The sequence below is a fragment of the Streptopelia decaocto genome (assembly GCF_964273445.1).
Source record: "Streptopelia decaocto genome assembly, chromosome: 15".
In the NCBI taxonomy this organism is placed as follows: Eukaryota; Metazoa; Chordata; class Aves; order Columbiformes; family Columbidae; genus Streptopelia; species Streptopelia decaocto.
Window position 1 is genome coordinate 9,637,318 of NC_138670.1, and position 20,388 is coordinate 9,657,705.

General features: G+C 47.0%; 1 protein-coding gene across 1 annotated transcript; it reads right to left on the reverse strand.

The window, feature by feature from the left end:
• Positions 1-8,628: 8,628 nt before the first annotated feature.
• ANHX (anomalous homeobox) lies at positions 8,629-19,836 on the reverse strand. The gene is made up of 8 exons (XM_082066633.1): positions 18,854-19,836; positions 18,107-18,231; positions 17,767-17,890; positions 16,333-16,519; positions 15,727-15,859; positions 15,157-15,455; positions 10,669-10,756; positions 8,629-8,752 (listed from the first exon to the last, which is right to left on the reverse strand). Exons 1-8 carry the CDS (start codon positions 19,100-19,102, stop codon positions 8,722-8,724), a joined length of 1,236 nt encoding a protein of 411 aa, XP_081922759.1. The 5' UTR covers positions 19,103-19,836; the 3' UTR covers positions 8,629-8,721.
• Positions 19,837-20,388: the final 552 nt, after the last annotated feature.

Sequence of the window (20,388 nt, forward strand, 5' to 3'; positions counted from 1 at the left end):
AGGCAACGAGGGGGCGGAGCCGAGGGGACTGCAGGGGAGGGGAGGGGGCGCTGCTCCCCCGCGTTCTATTTCTAGGTGACGTCACTTGCTATAAATAGCTATCCCGGGGCGCCGGCCGGGGGAGGCGCATGCGCGCTGCGAGTGCTGCAGTTTATGCTGCAAAGGTGGAGGTGGGCGGTGGGCGCGGGCATTGCGGAGCCGGGCCGGGGCCGCCGCACCGCCCGCGCCCCCGACACCGCCGTGAAAAGCCTCGGGCCGGGCTCGGCGCCCGCGCACCGCCTCGGCCCCCGCCTGCGCTCGGTGACACGGCGCGGAGCCGCCGCCACAGACTCCGGCCGCGCTCGGCCCCGGGAAAGCGGCGGAGCGCGGCTGCTGCTCGGGCTGCGCTCGGTGTGGAGCGGCGTGCCCGACCCTGCGCCATAACCGCTTTGTGCTGCCACGGCCTTCCCGCGCGGGCTTTGTCCCGCGGAATTGACACGGCTGCGTGTCATTCCACTGAAATAAACGTATCTCGTACCCCAGCTGCTTCGAAACATTCCTCGTTGTGGGGGTGGTAGGCACGGCCAATTCTGCTACCTTGCCTAAAGATGCAGCTAAACTCAATGTGTCTCGGCATTTTAATTTGTAAGAGTCGAGCTCTTAGTTCGTAAATTGACTAAGTACCAGCCTTACATAAAAATCATCTCAAAGGAGAAGCACTGCACAACGGACACAACTGCGGCTGGTGGCTGCAAAATGCCAGCATCCACATTACTCGTCTCTTACGACAGATCGTAGATTAACTTCTTCTGTGCAATCCACAGCCAGCATTTAAACACCATCACACCACTGTACGTACAGGGAGCTGCTGTACATCTGAGCGAACGCTGTGCTCGCCATCAGAGCTGCTGCCCACAGCACTGCAGCAGTTGAAGCCCACTATTCTCACCCAAGGAGAGGAGGGAGCGCACGCCAGCACGCGGCAGAGGCCAGGACCCCGGCGGGCCCCGCTCCTCACACTGTTCTCCCGCTATCCCCAGTACTCCGGCACTGTTGCAATCCAGTAAATCCCGTCCATTGTGTCAGCCAAAAGTTTTTACCCTTAACTCTAACGTTGCTGGCTTCTGTGCATTAAGCTCTAATGTCATTTAAAATAAAAGCTGCAGTTAGTTTTAAAAGGAACTAGATAAATATTGATTTTAAAGGACATAAATATTATAACAAATAATAATAAAAGGTAATTATATGTAATAAAGATGAAAGATAAAAGCTGCATGTAGCAAGTTATAATCTGATTGCCAGAACGTTCAGGAAACAGCTCTTTGCAGTGCTGAGAAGCACCCAGTTGTACATACACACCAGCGAGCTGCACAGGGCCTCTTTCCTAACAGGATTTGATTGTCACTGTTACTAAGAAAAGGCAGTGACATATAAATCCTTAACAGAATGGACCCCAACTATCAGTGTAATTCATTATCATAATTAATGCAAAAACTCGTTTTTACCTAAGGATAAAGTTTTATCTATGGACAGCAGAACACATTCTTGAAGAGATACGATTCAATGTAAAAAATACAGATTTTAATGCATCTAACACTTATGCAAGAATAGAGAGAGATGGGCTAATCTAGAAAGCCTAACACACTTCTCGGGTTTAGAAGCTTTGCTGTTATAATAACTCCTGAGTAGAGGTCAGGCTGCAAAGTGTTCCACTGATGCTGAAAATGTGTAGGGTTTACCAAAAGCGTTCTCATTTTGTGCAGCAGTTTCAGACTCCCAAGGGAAACAGATTATGGAGTATTTTTAAAACCAGTTATTCACCCACTGAACCAGGCAATCTGCATTAATCTGCCAATTATATGCGGATATATCTACACATACACAAAAACATTCTCATTAAATGCTTTTGGTTTTCTTAATTGAAGCTTCTATATAATGTCTATTTCTCAGTCTAAGCCAACTCAAAAATTCTTAACCTTGAATCCACAAGGTGATAGGTAACCTCATTGCTCTAAAATCAGATACATGTCTGAATCCAACAGTTGCAAGGAAAAGTGCTAAAATAAGGTAACCTTGTATGCAGCGTTTCTACAGTCTGACTGTAACCTAAAGAAAGTGAAGATATTGCATTTCACACACAAAAGGTCCGTGGCAGAGTACCTATATTCTCCGGTGCGTGCAGTACCTAGTGTTCTGGGTCTTCAGCCATAATAGTGGCTCCACCGATCTACAGAGGTACAAATAAAAACAAATCAGCGCTCATGCAATGAGTTTTAATCTGCTACAATATTTATAAACTGAGTTATAACATTTTAAAAATACAAATGGAAAGGAAATGGAAATGTCAGCAGACCTTTTACTAGCGTGCTGAATAGGGTGCAAAACATGACCCAACCTGGCGAGCTCGGATGCCAGGCATCACACACGAGGTTCCAAGCTCCGCGATTCCCGGCAAAGCGCAGAAATACTGCTCTCATGAGGCAGGACTCAGAGCTGTTGGCAAAGTGACCACACCCAGCAAGAATTTGTAGATGGAGAAACTTATGGTACTGAAAATTGCACCATGACCTAAGGCAATGGCTCCGCTCCACAGGCATATCTGATTATTGGACAGCACCGATGTTCCACAAATAGCTCCCTGCTGAAATGCTGTTCTCGTTCGCTGCTCGGCGGAGCACAGGGGCACCGGGGACACCAAGGCAGTCTCAGAGGGCGTCACCCCAGCGCCGATGTTCAGCCGAGGGGACAGAGCTACGAGGTATGCTGGTGAAGAGGAAACATCAAGGAGAATACCCCACACTAATCCCAGCCTTTCCCCAGGGCAGGAAGTCTGCCCCTCGGGTTGCTCTGGAGCGTGCAGCTTTTGCAGCACTCTTCCTGAGACTCACGGAACTAAAGCACTGGTACTAAAGTCCCTGCCACTAACAAACGTCCTCCTCATCCCTGGGGCAAATGATCTTCCCTCTCTGCAGCAAGGAAATGTTTTATTTAGAGAACTGCTAAATGATGAAAATCTTAGGGACAAGACAGTGAAAAACAGAGAGCGAACAGAAGCAACTACCAGTTGACAGCGTAGGTTAACCAGCTTCCACATCACAGCAAAGGAAATAGAGATGAGTACGGCAGAGAAAGAAAGATGGAGAGTTTGTGGGCATCTGATCTTGGAAACACTGTGACTGGCACTTAAATGGGGCATGATGCTCAGCTAGTGCTGTGAGGACAGATTGTTTCACAGGCTTAGGACTGTCTATACTTTTTACTGTTAGAATCCTGGCAGCACATTTCCCCAATCAAGTGAGATAAGTGTGCATCAGGGAGGAAAAGTGTTGTAACCAGTGACTAGATCAGAGCACGAGATAGGAGTGGGTGTAGCTGAAGTGTGATGATTCTTTCCCAAACCACAAGGGACTATAATTTCAATGATATATTTCTAGCAAAACCATATACCACAGCTTAACGAGCAACAGAACCCTCTAGGCTGTCACAGTGTGTGTGAAAATATTCTACTATTTGTCATATTTCAATTTTGTATTAATCTTGAATAACCTCACAGAATCTCCCTCGTAACTCAAAGGTAAAACCTAGAATGAAGGGAGAGAGATGACATTGCTGGAGTGCTGCTCAGCAGCAGCGGAGTTCACACTGTGCATTGTGGTGAAGTACATTGTGTATCTATATACCAACATAGGAAGATCCTTAAACAAAAGGGTAGCATTTTGTACAAAGCCTGCAAAGCTCTTGCTCCTTCATGGGAAAGGTTAGGTCTGTATACTGAAACTTTTTGGGTATCACTGCAGTGTATTTAATACCCCTCAGCATTCATGCACAGTAGCCTTTTGCATGTTCAAAACCCTGTGCAGACATGAGCTGATAAATCCTTCGAACTCTCTGGCAAAACGTGCTGTTTTCAGGCACTTGCTCATTTCAGAGTCCAGTGAAGAATAAGCACTGTGTCTGAATAAAAGATTATGGCAGTGTTTTTACTTGCCAGAATGATTCAGGGATACGCACAGGAGGCTGTGAAGCATGCTCAGTTGTGGGAGTTTCTTTAAGTGGCAAGAACACAGTAGCTAATTGAAAGCAGCTTTAACTCTTCATGAGCAGCTTCAGACCACAGTGCTTGCTAGTCCTGTCCAGATACAAGAATGTGGTTTTATTCTTCATGCATTCTTAATGTAATCAAAGGAAAGTAACCAGAATTCAAGAGTTCATACAGGAAAACATGAAAAATCCTGCTTATTAGTAGCTGTCACCAGAGCACCATATGGAATCCTACTAAATCCCAGGGTTTTCAGAGGTGCTGAATACTTGCAGCCTACAGGTAAGATCAGAATTTAGATGTCCAGCACTTCAGGAATCACCCTGAAGACACGTCGTGCTGGGCATACACAATTAGGAACTCAGCATCAGCAGCCACATTTAAAAAATAAGCCCAGATCTGTCCAAACAAATGAATTTTTACTGGTCCTCAAACTTTATCAAAGTGGATTAGTTTGACTTAGAACTGGATTAAATCCCACTAAAAATGATTGATCTGAAACAATGACCTTTCACTGTAGAACATGACATGAAAGACTTCGGGAATAAAACTAATGAAGTGCAAAGATAAAACAAAATGCCTTTGCCAACATTTTCAAAAGTGGCCTCTTCTTTCAGGTACCCTCCTTGAGCCACTGCGTGCTGTTATCCTTTGAAAATGAGGCCCCGAGCAAGCTGAGCCAAGCATCCAGAACAAGAGACTGTCTGAAAATACTGGCCTTGAAGCCGTACCTCCTGACATTTGCCCTGAGCACGTGTCCTTTCAGTAGCTGTGACAGCCAGCAGGAGCCATGGATGGGACTGAAAGCAGGGGAAGCTGCTGCTGGTGTCACTAATCCTCTCCAGCGCTGTGGTGGATCAGTTCAGAGAACCTTTTCGCCAGCAGCTGACACGTAGGCCGTTTCTATAGCACACTTCTACCTTGGAACTAGTGATGGGCAACAGCTCAGTCCCTGACCTTGCCAGCCTTCAACCTGTGTGTCGAGCTGCCAAGAGAAAAGCTGCTTCTTAGCAGCAGTGCTGGGAAACACGGCTGCCTGCCTATTGGGAACGTGTCCTTCACCCCTCAGGGACACCTAGATTTCCATCCCCTTTCTGTGTTCCATTAACACATATAAGTACTGTTCTTGGGGCCCTTATATGCATTTTAAGATAAAAATAGATTTGTTTTTTCTATCTAGGGCAAGCTCCTTCCTTTGACAGGCCATGCCATGTTGAGGAGGAGGAACGACAACAGCAGGTACAGCACATTCAGCTCAGGGCAGGTCAGCCAAGGGCTCAGAGTGCTTCTAATTACAGCTCCAAGGAAGAACAACATAAACACACCCAGAGCTTGCTACATATGGTTGGACAGGAAAACCAGAACATGATGCGGATGCACATCACACCCAGGAAATGAGAACAAGGTAAGATGCACTGAACAATTCAAATGCTAGCCCAGTATCAAGAATTCCCCTATGCTGTCCTTCAAAGCCTAACTCCGTCCTGCAGCACAGGCAGAGACGGCCAAATGCTGAGCATCACTGGCATTCAGCAGAGATCCACTCGATCACTTGCATCCCAGCTGCCCTGGCCCACGATGAGGAGGCAGCAGCTGCTCTGAACTCGGCTCAGCTACCTGGAACTCAGCGTGGTCAGCTCCTGGGAGATCAGCTGCAGGCACAGCTTGCGAATTCTTGTCCAAATGCAATGAGCTCCTCCAAAGTGTTCTGTGCAAATCCAATATCCAGGTGGCGCGGGACAAAGATGCCGGTGGGCCAGAATATACTGTACTTCAACCACTTGACTTCACATCTCTTAAGGAGAAATACTATCAATTTGCTGGATTTCACATATCAAGCTTTGAAGCACTGAACATAAATTTCCAGAAAAGTAATAAGTTATTTCACCTGGGAAATGACCTAGAAAATTCAATTGTACTCCAGAGAACAACTGTGCCAATTTGGAAATGAAATTCATTAAGTGAAGTGTAAGAGAAAAAGCTTTAATTCTGCTTTAACTGCAAAGCCTTTTTCACATTTCAGTTTGGAAAAGGGACTTGTTGTTCTAGCACTCCTTAGGAATCCTGGTGAATCGAGCCTCTTTAATTAAGAAGTCAAAACAACTGTGTTCTTGAACTATTTTTAAAAACTTGCAAGGCCTCAGGGCACTGGTATTGTTAAGATGGCAGAACAAAGGTCAGTTATCTCCAAAACCAAAATACCTGCATTCCCTAACATGGGTTGTTTTCTTAGAAAATAATCTATTTAATTTTGAATGACAGGTACCTCCAATTTCTATACAGGAGGAGTAGTGTCAATCTGATCTTTATCATCTTCCCTTGCAGGGAATGGCACTATATATTTGAAAGAACTGCAAACCTGTCTCACTGACAGAGAAGCACCGTTCTCTGTACTCCAACACGTCAATCTTCAGCAGCAGGGAAATGCAACCAGCCTGGCTTTCATCCACATGTATTATGTACCGTTGACGAGGTAAATCATAGTAATCACAGTGACATGTCATATCATTAGAGATGAGAAATAAAATACCTTATTTGGGATCTCAACCAAAAAAACCTATCAATATCCAGTGTGAATTTCCTATCAGGCTGCTGCTGCCTGAAAGCTGTTTCACCAGCTGGCGCAGAGCAGTGTCTTGTTTTCTTCCCACCACAGGCCGCAGATGAGACGCAGCTCTTGGCACAGTACAAATGCCTCCTCAGTGGGTTTAGGTGGGCTCGGCCGGCGGCAGCGCAGTGCGGGCTGGAGCCGCCCCCTCCACCTGCCCGCTCCTCTCCCGCCCTCCCCGGGCTCCCTCCTCACCCCGCGCGCCCGCCAACGGCCGCCGCGCGCCCGCTCCGCTGTTGCTATGGCTCGGCGGGAGGCGGCAGCCAATCACCGGCCGGGAAGGATATATTTGTCGCTGTTGCTACCCGCGCGGCGGCGCGGCGGACCAATGGGGAGGAAGCAGGAAGGTGGCGCGCGGTGCCATGGCGGCTGGAACAGCGCGTCGCCTCCGGTAGCCGAGCGCTCCGGTAGTGGCGGAGGAGAGGGCGGGTTAGACGGGGAGCGGGTCTGTCAGGACCGGGAGAACGCGGCCCTCACAGGTTTCTGGGGGTCTGCGGTCGGCCAGCACCTTTTTCTCCGTGTGTGCCAGTTTGGATTCACACAAGGCCCCCTTGAAGGAAATAAACGTGTGACCCCAGCAAGCAGCACCGTTTTAAACACAAAACCTCTGACAACAAAATGGCGTTCCACCAAAATAAAGGAAATATAAGCGTCTCAACACACACAACTGTACCCAGGGTAGCTGGTGCTAGTGTTTTAATATAACTAAATACCCTGTGTGAATAATTACACCTTTACCTTGAAAAATAAACGCTGGAGAGTCATTCATAACCTTTATTTGCTAACTTTATTACAAAAGGTACTGGAGACATCCACTTTATGTATCTCAGGGCTGGAGATACAATACAGATTTTTAAAAAAACAGTAATACTTAAGATAAATTCCCTGAAGACTGCCCAATGACATTAGTTTTAAACGTGCATCCAGGCTCTGCTTTGCTCCTCACGCCCCAGCGCTCTCGTGCCCAATTCTGCTTCTTAGTCTCCAAGGGAAAGAAACAACGCAGGGCTCCTGATCCATGAGCAGTGCGACAGGAAGGCGGGTAACGGGCGGCCCCGAGGCCGCGTTAGGGAAGGAAAATCACCAGGCAAAAACAGGGGAGCTACAAAGGCTCCCTGGGAGAGCTGTGTGGCACAGCCCACCCAGCCAGCCAGATACTGTATTAGCCCCGCACCTACTACAGTGCATAGCAAACAGATTCTGCACAACTCACACTGATTTGCAGGGCGCTTGCTGGCCGGCCGCTGCTGTCACACTGCGGCACGGGGACAGGACTGCCTCGGCATCTGGGGACTGAAAATGGAGCAGCAAGGTTCAGCAGCTCCCACCTCCTCCATTCATCCTTCTTTCCTGGGCAATCTGGGATACACGTAGTGTTAAATACTGACAACACTTCTGTGCCCTCCCCGAGTCCTGCGAGAACATTGAGTTTACTGCTGGAAATTCTGCCATGCTCCAGTCTGTGGCATCTGCGGCACTGCAGAGTATGGAACACTCCAGAAGTTACACCCAGCAGTACAACAGAAATGCCAGGATGAGGAATAGCAGTATTTTTACTAGCACTGAGCTGAGACCTTTTTTTCTAGGCCTGAGAAAAAGTTACCCAGTATCCACAGCTAGGCAATGTAACTACATTTTTACTCCTTTGGGGTAGAGGAGCTTCATTTACCTTCATGATGTAGTGAAGGACTCTGATCTGACCAGTGCCATGGGTAGAAATATGTAACTGCCACAGAACCAGTGACTTGATATTTTTTGCATCTACCATGCAGCTTCTGATTGCTGCAGTAAAAACATACAATCCACAATGCACCTCTGGTTTCTCTTATCCTTTGCAAAATCCTTAATAAAACTGTAACTAACTTTGTAACCATTAGAAAAAGCCTTCATCCTTCTATCTTACTCTCTCTCTATTCATCTCCATGTCAAACCCCTCACTTATTAAAAAAAAAAAAAGAAGAAAAAAGAAAACAGGAAAGGATGGGGTGTTTCCTGGAGAGGTGCAGACCACAGCGAGCGTCTCTGCAGGCAGGTCACATTCGTGCCCCAGCTGAGAATTCGAAGAGCAGCCACGCAGCCCAGAACGTGTCGCTGGCTAATGGGTCACCAGCTGGATCCTCCAGGATCTGAAAGACACAGGGAGAAATCGAAGCTTCAGCAGATATGATCTTTAATGATGTTTTGCTCACGGTGGAAGAGCTCCCTCGGGCAGCCGTACAGTAGCGGTGGAAGGCATGTCGGTGGTGAGGGCTGTGTGCATGCAGGGACAAAGCCCTTGGTCCCCCCCGCATTCAGGTAGAGTAATCCATCTGTACAGGACGTGGGTGTAAAAAACAAGCACAATCAGCGCACAATTCAACTCAGGAATTCAGACAAGAGACAATTCCCCTCCTTTTGTCCAAGGCATTGGCTCCTATAAAAGCAAGTAAATACTGGTACAACCAGGACGAAATAACTAAGAAGGGAGTGATCACCTGAACAAGAGAGCTCTGTCCAGGGAGGGAAAGAAATGTCTCCAAAATGAATTAACTTTGTTTGCTTGCTTGTTTTGTTTTCCTCTCATTTTGGCTCTGATACCTACGAAAGGTAAATGGAAAGTGATGTGTAGGCAAAAGGAAGTGTACACCTGCATCCCTGTGGTTCGGGCATAGGAACCAAACATCTGCATATTCCTGCAACAAGCCCAGGGCAAGCTGATTTAGCAAGAACCAGAGTGCCCAGGAAGTCTGTAGAATGATGTCAAATCATTTACCAATTCAAGCTCTCCCTTTTCCTACAGCACACATTAAAATATACAAAAAATGCTTTTCTGAATTCCCAAACTGAATGGTTATTACAAAAGTCTGAAGATGTCCCCTGTTGAGATCTGCAGGCGTCACGCGCTATCTTGGTCCCCAGCCCACATTGCACTGAGTGTGATGTTTCTATACCGTTGCAAAATCAGTGCAAGAATGCAAAAGCAGCAAGATGAAAACTCTACCTACAGAGACTGCATGCTCTGGAAATCTTAGAAAAGGCTCATTCATTATTAATGCCCAAAGCTTTCCTACTCGTCTGGCTCACATTATGGCTGGTAAAACAGCCATTTTCCAAGATACAGATCTTTATATTGATGCTTTTAAAGGCTCAAAGGAGGTTCTGTTACTGCCCTCAGAGCTGCAGCCGCTTCTTTAATGAAGCCAGCAAATATGGTCTCCTGCTTTTCAAAATCTCTTTAAAAAAGGTCTTCTCCACAGCTTATGCTGCAAGAGAAACAGGAGTGGATGCTAACTGACTGGTAGACCAACACAAGCAAAGGCAAAAAATAGCTCAAGGTACAGTTTAAATAGGGCTTTCTTGGGTCCTATTTATAAGCAACAATTAATTCACAGATATGCTCCCATCTTCTTGGAAGTACCAGAATTTAAATTTCTATTCTCTACTGCCTCAAAAACACTGCAAGAAGGCATGCAGACTGCATCTAGATCACTGAAGGAAATGATAAAAGAATTTACTATCATAATGCTGCTCTGTACACTGCGATCAGCCATCTTGGAATAGTGCAAAACCCCTTTTCCTCAGCAATAACAGTGTATTGGAAATTAAAATTACACGTAAGATTTTAAGAGGTCTGAGACAGCAGAGTCCAATTCTGCAGAAACCCTCAGAGAGGAGAACCCTTAAGCAGCCACCTTCCTGTCATCTCCTTTTCACACTGCTAGGTGAGCCCTCCATCGCTCACAATTTAAATCACACTTTGGATCTGCACAGGTTGCTTTACCCATCATTTCAATGACACATTTAGCAAAAACAGGGTCCGATAAGCAATCCAAGTGGAAAAAAAAAAACAAACCCAACTAACAAAAACACCTCACCTTCCAGGACCTGCTGGATGCTACCCAGGGAATGCCCAGCTTGCTCTGAACTGGATCCCAAAAGGTATGCTTAGATCAGACATGTTTCAGACTAAATGTGACATGAGATTTCACATCTCCAGCGTGAGATGTGGATAGTGCGTGTAGGGCTGAGCTCCTTTCTCTGAACATTAGGTGTGTTCTCTCACCTGGCTTTGTCCCAGGGCTTGGCTCTCTTCCATGCAGGGTGCAGAAACAGGTGGGCACTGAGGTTTGCCAAACACAGTCTGACAGGAACTGGAGGAAGAGATGATATACAAATGCATTTGTATTTATGCTGTACTCATGACTTACTGTAATGTTTTGCAGCAGGACAAGAGGGGCTGCTGTCAAGACTAATCATTCAACAGAGTTGTGTTGTCTACACACCTGCCCCATTTCTGCAAATTGTTATGACTTGAAAATACAGATTTTGCACTGGGAGGACTAGCCTGACCTGGAACAGTGTGCAGGAATGACATCTCCATTTGCAGCTTTACTTATGCCCCCACAACACTCTCCACAAACAAGATGTCTACCAAAATGTCTTTTTCCTGGAACATATTTTAAAAACACAGATCTTAGGAGTCAAAACACACACACATGTGGCTCAGACCTAGCCACAACATCGGCTACAATTCCACTGTAGCTTTTCAAGGCCACCAGGCAGAGTCTGGGGACATGGCTTCCCCATCCACCCGTCCCCTGGGACCTCTGCCAGCCTCTCCAAAGAGGTGACAGTCTGCGGGCACTGGGTCAAGTAGGAGACACTGGGTACTTGATGATGGGATGTTCTCTCCTGTCATCCCCAGCTCAAGTATCTCTACTCCAACAACGCTGCCCGTAGCGCTCCCAGAACAGCCCAGGCTATCACGGGCCACACAGGCCCAGGCAGAAAGTGCCAAATGACAGAGCACAGGAAAAAAGTAGAAGAAACAGGGCAAGTGTCAGGTTGTCCTTCCTTGGAATGCCCCCCCAGGCTCTAGCAATCAGTCTCGGGACTCCTCTGCTGAAGACTGTACTCTGGCAACTACATTTACTGACAACAAACGGACTCAGTGCCCTGCCCTCCAAGAGTTTGTCTCATCCTTTTTCATAGCACACTCGCACTGGCATGCACAATGCCCTTAGCAACAAATTATGACATTTAATCTTGTGACATGTCCAAAAGTAGCCTCTTTTTGAGCATTTTGAACTTGCTGCCTGCCAGTGCCAGGTGCTGGGTTATCCAGAGGGAAGAGCCTGACAGCAGGAGGATTCCCTGCACTCTGAGCTGAATGCCAGCAGAAGCGGTAAGCTGCAATGAACACCTCAGCACCAATGTTTTCTGAATCGATATGTTGGCTCATAAATATATAATGTCTCGCTCCAGAGAGTTCGATGTGCTTTTCTATTTGAAATGGGAGGCACAAGAGAGTTATATTCTGCATCAACCATTAGCTGGGCTACATTTCACGTGTCCCAACTCAAGGAGTGAAGAGGATACCCCACCACTCTCTGTACAGGCGAGCATCTGCTTGCTGTCCCACAGGGACTTCCAGATCAAGGCTGGATCAAACTCCGCTGCCAGGCAGCAGGAGCAGATGGAGACAGTCGGCTTCCAGCCTGGTTCCCCCTCACACTCCCACCTCACAGCCCTGTAGATCATAAGAGCTTTGGATACAGCCCAAGTGTGTAGGACTGACTGTAAAAAGCCCATTAAAGAAATCAACAGGAATTGTTCTAATAAGCTTTCAGGCCATGTTCTTTCCAGGTGAGCACCATTAAAAATGAGACAAGCACATTAAGGGTCCTTCAGCTGACCTGCAGCTCTCCCCCTGCACATACAAGCCACAGGTGCTGGCAAGGCAGTGAGAGCACAACACTAAGTCCACTCCAGGTGGGTGACCTTGGCTAAATAATTTCCTTCTCTGTGCTTTGCTCTTACCTGTAAAGCAGGGATAACTTTACTACTCTGTCTGTCCAGAACAGCAACACCGATTTGCCTTACAGTTTAAGCTGTTGACTCCTTCATGAGTCCCCGGATAAGTGATGCTCATTGCAATACTATTGCTAACGATGACTCTGGTGACACAATACTTCTCTCTAATTCAGTAACTGTTAGAGGGCTCTGCCTACTAACAAAGGTGATCCTCATTCATTGCCATTCACTGAGCAGTGATCTTACCCAAAACTTCCCCCATGAGGTCTCCTGGCTGTCCTGAGAGAAACTGCAAATGGACCAAGATGTAACTGCAGCCTGAGCATCACTCTTTTCTAAAGAGATTGACGTTCCATAGCATTCATTTTGGCGAGTACAGGTTTTTTTGGGGAGCTGGGCCAGGCCACTAAACAGGGTTTATGAATAGAGTTCAAATAACTGTATCTCCACCAGAAGGTGTCAACAAAGCAGCAAGTCCTGCCCCTGCCAGGAATACGATAAAGGGTGTGTGGATTCCTGGCACAACTGACATACCCAACAAGGAGACATTCACCATAGATTTCTTCTGCTGGTGGAACATATCTTAAAAATAAACATGAGCTCACTCTGGAGTCAGAACATGCAATTTTAAATCCAGCCAAAATATTGCCAGCAAGCCTCACTGATCTTTCATGATCTTTAGCCACTGTTTGAAACTGCGAATCCTAAACCACAGACTAAGGTGGGTTTACAATGCCCAGACCTGGGTTCTCCCCAGCAAGTCAGAGCAAGGAGTCCGAAATGAATGTGAACTGTAGGCACTGAGCCAACTGGGAAACCAGGGTAAAAGGCAGAAATGTTTTTAGCTGGGAACTGGGGGGAAAACCCCACCAATCTTTATCTCCAATGAATCACTGCCTTCCCTTGCTGCTTGACAAGCCACAAAGCCTCTCCATTCCTCTGCTTCCTCATCTGGAAAGTGTGAATAAAATTGCTTCCACCTACTTCATTGACATGTTATTGACAGTGCCATGGCAGCGCAAATGCTGGACAGTGGCAGGCAGGAGGGTTATGAAATGGGGCTACTGCTCCTGCTCTGTCCTGCAGATCAGTAAATCAAAGGAACCTCATAATGTCTGTTTGGCAGTGTTTACTTTTATGTAACATTATGGAAGTTGCATAACATATGGAAGATGGCACAGATTTTTGTTGTTTTGCACTCTATGAATTTATCTCAAGTCCCAGAGAAAACCTGCAGACTGAAACATTTGTTACAGGTGGAAAACAGAAAGACAGAACAGCGCCTGTTCTTTCTGTCTCTACTTTGGAAAGCTTGCACTATGGAATAATCTTGTCATAAGGTTATGAAACTACAAAAACTATTTTAGGATTAAGTACGGGCCCTACCAACCCAGCCCACAGAATCAGCTCTCACTGGATCACTATAGGTTATGATTTTCTGCCAAAAAAAACCCCAAACAGGCAAACAGCTTCAAAGCTAAACCTGCTTTAAATACAGGGGTGCATATGTTTTCTGATGAGGCTGGTCCCGAATCTCCTTTGTGCCATCACCGTAAAACACATACACACTTATACAGCATTTCCCATTTTCAGTGCACAGATATAAATATCTACAAAATATGATGGACATGAGGAGAGTCAGGCCCCTGGAATGAGACGCATCACAATACTCTTTCTGCAACCCTCTTCAGCAGGGGCGTGAGGACAAGGCCAGACCCACAGCATCATTGTTACTGCTGCCTTAAGAAGCCCTGTGCTTTCCACTCCCTTTACCTGTGGGGAAGAATAGATTCCATGGTCCCTAGCTGTCCTTCTCTAAGGATGAAGCTTTCAAGCTCTAAATCTGACTGCTGAATGATTCTTCCTGAACTGGCCTCAATACAGCCACCTTGAGGGACTCTGCTCAAGGGAGCTCTGATACCTGCTGAAATAAATGTTCGTATTAAAGACAATTACAGATAACATGGCCCCAACCTCTGACCCAGCCATTCTTGCCCTCCTTGCTCCACATTCAGCAGAGTCTGGGTGAATGGCAGCCACAACACTTTCTGTTCTGTAGACCTACAGCAAAAGCAGGTGGACATCACTTATGTATCCTATCAAGGCTACTCTGAAGAACAGGAAGAAAAGAGATGGTGGGAATGCTGAACAAGACTGGACAGGAAGGAAACAGAGAGGGAGAGAGAAAGAATAGCAGGAAGGAGAAAGGAAAGTGAGAATGTGTTGCTGAAGACGAGCACCAAGTCAGAGTTAAGAAGTTCCCAGCCTCGGCTCTTAAGAATGACAGGCATTTAAAAACGCAGAAGCTTGCAATCCGACAAGGTGAGCAGACAACACCTGAAGGGACTCTTCCAATGGAAATGCTAAAAGGGATCCACCTTGCTGGAAAAGTACTATCTTATGGAAGGAATTACAGTTTAAGCAAAAGAGTAGGTAAGAATGTCTGCTTCAATACCCTAAATCTACTACTCCTACATTTACACAGGGCTAAAATTATGTATGGCCCTTGGAGGCAACTGTGAGGCTGATGTGGCCCCTGGTGAAAATAAGTTTGACACCCCTGGCTTAAATCAACAGGTTTTCTCGTTGAGCTACTATGGGAGCACAACTCCAGAGCTCAAGATAAGCTCTGCTCCCATTTGTCGTGACACCAGAAAGCCATATAAATAAGTGTTTACAACAAAGTGAAGAGAAGCATGAAAAGTCTGGTCAACAATCTGGGTGTAGTTTTACTAACCTTCAATACTTGGGGTCCACATGGGGACAGAGACTCCTCTGGTGCTGCAAGGGGCCTGCCACATGTCCAGCCGCTCATTGGGGAAGGTCAGGGACCCACAGGAGCACAGGATGAAGTTATTCAGCTGGGGGCTGGCGTCACTACTGCTGGCTACTTCTCTGGGCTGCAGGACAGCAGAGTTAAAGCAGGGTCCTGGTTCCAGCATAGCCTCAGTGCAAAAAGCTACAGGTTGTTCGGCATCGTGCGTGGTCAAAGCCTTGCCTGTCCTCGCTTCAAACAGCTCACTGCTCTGCATAAAACTGTATTGATGGAGAAAATAAGTCAGCCAAACATATTGCTTTGCAAAGAGGGAGGACCCCCAGCTAAACCTTTGAATCTGACCTTGACAGCTGGGGATTAACTGCTAGATGCTCCACCTGCCTGATGCTGGGCATGGGCCATTCCCACCTATGGAGTCAAGACTCTTAGACTGACATCCCCTGGGAACTGACATGAAAGTCAGCTCCATGAATAAGTTTAAAGGTTGCTTCATCTCTGAACTCTCCCTGTAAGGACTCTTTCATACATCACCTGGATTCCAGCATCTTTAAATATGTTCCTTCAGGAGGCTTATCCAGATCTGCAGCTGACTGCTCCCACCCTGGGTCACAAGGCATGAGGGTTATCTCCATTTGCTCAGGGCCGATGCCTATACAAGATCCATCTGAAAGGTGCAGGCCAGGCAGGTGAAGGAACACTAATAGTTACTCCAAAAAGCAATGAAATGAATCTCATTTGCCAAATGCAGCAAGACCTTATTTCCTGTGGCTGATGTTTGCTCAAGATTCTGTGAAGGGGCCTGGAAATGCCCGGTTTTACTGGAGTACTGCCCCAATCCCGACATCCGAGAGCTAAAACCTGCTGCCTCCCATGCATTTGCTTTCATTTGGTGCCCCTTCTGAGGTGGGCATCTCTTTTCACCTGTCCTTGCACAGGCCTTATCAATGTTTGCTCCTTCTACAGAGCAACAGCCTCTAGACAAAGTGAGGCACTCCACTGGAGTCCTCCAGTGTCCACTTGATCCATCAGCATACAGATGCTGTTCTGGAGAAGGAATATCCTTCCCTTCCTGAGGGAATTTAAGATTGTTTTTCAGCTTTCTGGACCACATCCAGAGCCCATTAGGAAGAGACAAACCTGCAGTTTGTGGAGCGTAGGATCCTTCATCTTGCTGCTCCTTTTTGTGGCAAGTCAAAGTCCTCTCAGGACATGAGTTGTTGAGCTTTTCTGTACGAGGGAGGCTGGATTTTTGACGTCGTCGATAATTCGCAAACCAGTTATAGACCTGAGTTGGCTGCAGGTTCATGTCCCGAGCCAATCCTTCCTGCAAACCCGAGTGTAGGGAGAAATCAAGGGAAAAAGAATAAACCACATCCAAATAATCAGGTTTTTCCCTTCAGTTCCAAAAGCAGTCCAGCAAAAGAGCTTTCAAACCTAGAGGCACCTGGTCACTAGGTCTCCGATAAGTCTATGTGGATCCCATTGAGGAGACCGATTTATAAACTCAAAAGAATTGCTGGAAAACACACATTCCATCCTGCGCCCCTAGTCAATTTGTTTCCTAAAGGAAACCATATTTTATATTGCTACATTTAAATGTAAAACCTCACCAAAATGTGCTCTTTCCACAGAACGACAGCCTCACATCACTAACATGACACTAATAGGATAAACATTAATGCATTTACCACCTTACATACTTTTCACAAGCTGTGAGCAATATAAAAATCTGTATCACATTCACAGAAAAAAATCTGCTGTATTAAACTTAAATAATAAGATCGTGTATGTGAAGAACGTATCAGGAAGTTAATGCATAAGTGATCATCATATCCTGACCTTTTAGGACTCAAGTATGCAAATTCATTATGCTAAAATTCAAACTGTTTTTTTAAAAAAGAAAATTTGAAGTTGTTGCTGCTTTGCGAAAAGGGTAAGAAATAAACCACCTTCACATTCCAGAACTATTCACCAAGCCATCCTGCCTAATAGAACAAGGGTATGGGAAAAACTGAGCACCAGAGAGGCAGACTTCAAAATGTGAAGCCTTCACCTGGCGAGGCAGTAATCAACAAGGATCACTGAATCACTTCATGTCTCACTGTCATTACAAATTTGTCCCTATCCAAATAAGGCAGATACATGCATACATCAACACAGGCCATCGTGTTTTCAAATTCGGTGAATTTAAGGTAAGTCAGTACAAAATATATTCTGTTAAACAAAGTACAATTTGATACAGGCTATAACTCAGACAAATCAGAACTATTTATCACTCTAATATTGCTCTTCTAAGTGATGTTTTTTTTGCTGCCTATGCTCAATCACTACAAAATTAGAACTGTTAGAAGCCCAGTGAGGAACTTACGTCCCCATATCTTTTTGTCCACAGCAGGTGAAATTACTTAAAAAAATCAGCAAATTCATGCTAAGGAAACCTTTAGAGAAAAATCAAGCCCCACTGGAGCTTCTGAAAACAAGGATTTAAAATGAAACCAGTTATAGCCCCCTGATCACAGAGTTCTGCTTCTCTGTGACAAGGATACTTGATCTGAAGCAGCAGATCCCTACCCGCTGTTCCTTGCTTGGATTTGCTGTCACCTCTGCAGCAAACCTGTGCAGTTGCTGACGTACTTCATCTGAATAGTTTCGATTCTTCAAACCTTCAGGACAAAGGGAAATAGGTGGAGGATTCCTGGACACAGGAGAAAACAGGATCAAAAAGGACCCAAAGAGAGTCTTCATATTCATGGCAATTTTCTTATGTTGCCACAAGTGGCCAAAACACCAAGAAAAACCTTGCTCTGAGAAGCAGCCATCCTGAGATGCTAAAACAGCCTCTGCACCTCGGCCCCCTGCAGCCTCTAACTACAGCAGAGCAAAAACCTCCGGTTCCCACACGCCACGGTACCTCTTCCTGCAACGGAATTTCTGCAGCGGTGTCAGAAAATTCGTGTGGTGTTTCTCCATAACCCTCCGGTAATGAATCTCATGCCAAAGTTGCACCAGCTCCTCCTTCTCTTCTGCCTTGCAATACTAAAACAAAGTTGTATGTAAGCAAACCCTTTCCAGGTCGTCAGTCGGGTTTCCTATAAAGGAGAAAACCCTCAAGAACCAGAAACTTAGTGAGAGATTCCTACTGGTGTGACAAAGCTGGTAGCATTATCCAAGTATATGGCTCACTGTACCTCCTCTAACCTGCTTAATTCCTTATTTTCTCCTGGTGAAACTGGCTATGTTACCAGGTCTGGAGGCCAAAATCCCTCACCTTGAGTGGTGCCATCCAGCCTTCCTCATATCAGCCCACCGTGGCAAGCCCTCAAATTCGGTCTCCCCAAGGCTTTTAGGTCCTGAGTCCTAAATTTGTGAAAAACTCCAAGAACCACCACCCTACAGAACAAAACCCTGCTTTCACAAACTACAACCAGCCTCGTAATCACCCAATTGCATTCCTCCCTTCTGCTAATTAACAGTAACTGCCTGTAGCAAAGGCTTTGGCCTGTGTTTCAGATCAACCAGCACACACATCCCCTTCCACTGCCGTACGCCAGCTGGAAACACTCCATGTGCTGCAGTTTGGGTCTGCACTAGCAGCTCTAATGACTATTTTTCTAATACTGCTTTTGTCTCCATGAAGAAACAAAGAACACACCCCTACCTCCAGGAGCCTGCAGGCTGTGTCATGCTGCCCGTTATGGATATGAAAGGACACGCAAGCTCGGACAACGTGGATGTTAGTGAGAAAATACATCTTGTGTTCACATCCCATCATGGCCTCAACCAGCTTCTCCAGACTAGGAGGTGAGCTCTGGAGGTCCTGGCAAAGCTGTCCTGCTAGATCCAGCAGCTTGGCGGGTGGGGGATCCTTGTTTCTGTTCCTGTTTAACATGGCCATGAACCGCTTCATCCTCACGTCTTGTTGGAAGCCTTTTCTATGCAACACACAAAGTTGCGGTTAGATAAAAACTATTTTCTCCTATTTTTAGCTTCTATGGTATGCTTTGTTTTTTAGAGGAAAGAGATTCACTGTGCTGTTAAAAGCAGCTGGAGGACCTCAGAACACTTAAAATAAAACTAAGCCTAAAGCAGCCCTAAAAGGCTAGACCTGCATCCGTTTTCTAGTTGAGAAAATAAAGCACAGAAAGATGCATTACACTTGTCCCAAAACGCAGAGGCCAAGGCCAGCAGGCTGCTGGGGGGAACTGCACACTGGGCTGGGTCCCCATCTTCCCCAGTTTGGTCTGGGTGTGCTGCTGGGGGCACTGGGGGTGTTGGCAGCTCTGCAGTACCCCCTGCACACACACATTGTGCTCTCAGACCCTCCACTCCCATTCAAATCAGGTACCCCCATATCCAAACCATAGTATGATTCTTTATATCCACAGCTTCAAGGTTAAAGCTACCAGAACATTAAAACCAGAAATATTTAGATGAAATGAATAAGCTGGGTTGCTTTTTTTCTCCAAAACGGAGTGGGTCAGGCCAGGGGCGGCCGGCAGTTACAGCAAGGTGTAACTCCAATGATCGCTGGGGCCGGTTTTCGCCCATTTTCCTGCAGAAAGGAGGTCCAGGCGACGCCTCCGTGCCCGGCGGGTCCCCTCGGGGACACCCTGGGCCAGCCCCGCGGAACAAAAGGAGCAGAAGCTGTTAAACACCTGCGCGGTTGAGGAGCGGGGACACCCCAGCAGCCCCGTTCCCACCCGAGGCCGCCCCCCGCCCCCTTCCTCCCGCGGCGGAGCGCCAGAGCCCGGTACCTGCCGCCGGGCCCCGGTACCTGCCCGCCGGGCCCCGGGGAGGGCTGAAGGGCGCGGACGGGCCTCCCTCCTTCCCTCTCACCCTGTCCGCAGCCCAAACCTCACCCTGTCGGCAGCGGGGACGGAGCTCTGCGGCTCTAAGAGCTGCCCCGGTTCGCAGAAGCGGAGCCGCCGCCGGCCCCGGGTCCCGGCAGGCGCGGGGGTTGCGGGGCTGCCCCTGCGCTCCACCCCGCCCCTCCGCAATTGCTCGGACAAAGCAACTGCTGCGCGCACGGCCACTTTCCAACTGAAGTTACACGCAATGGATGGCAGCAAGTGGCTTTCAGAGTAGAGAGTAGTTTTTAAAACGTGAGTGGGGATCAGACGCACACGGGTAGTTTTGACACACTTAGAGGAACAGAACGGAGAAGCGGGTACTGTCTAATAACAGCTGAGTCAC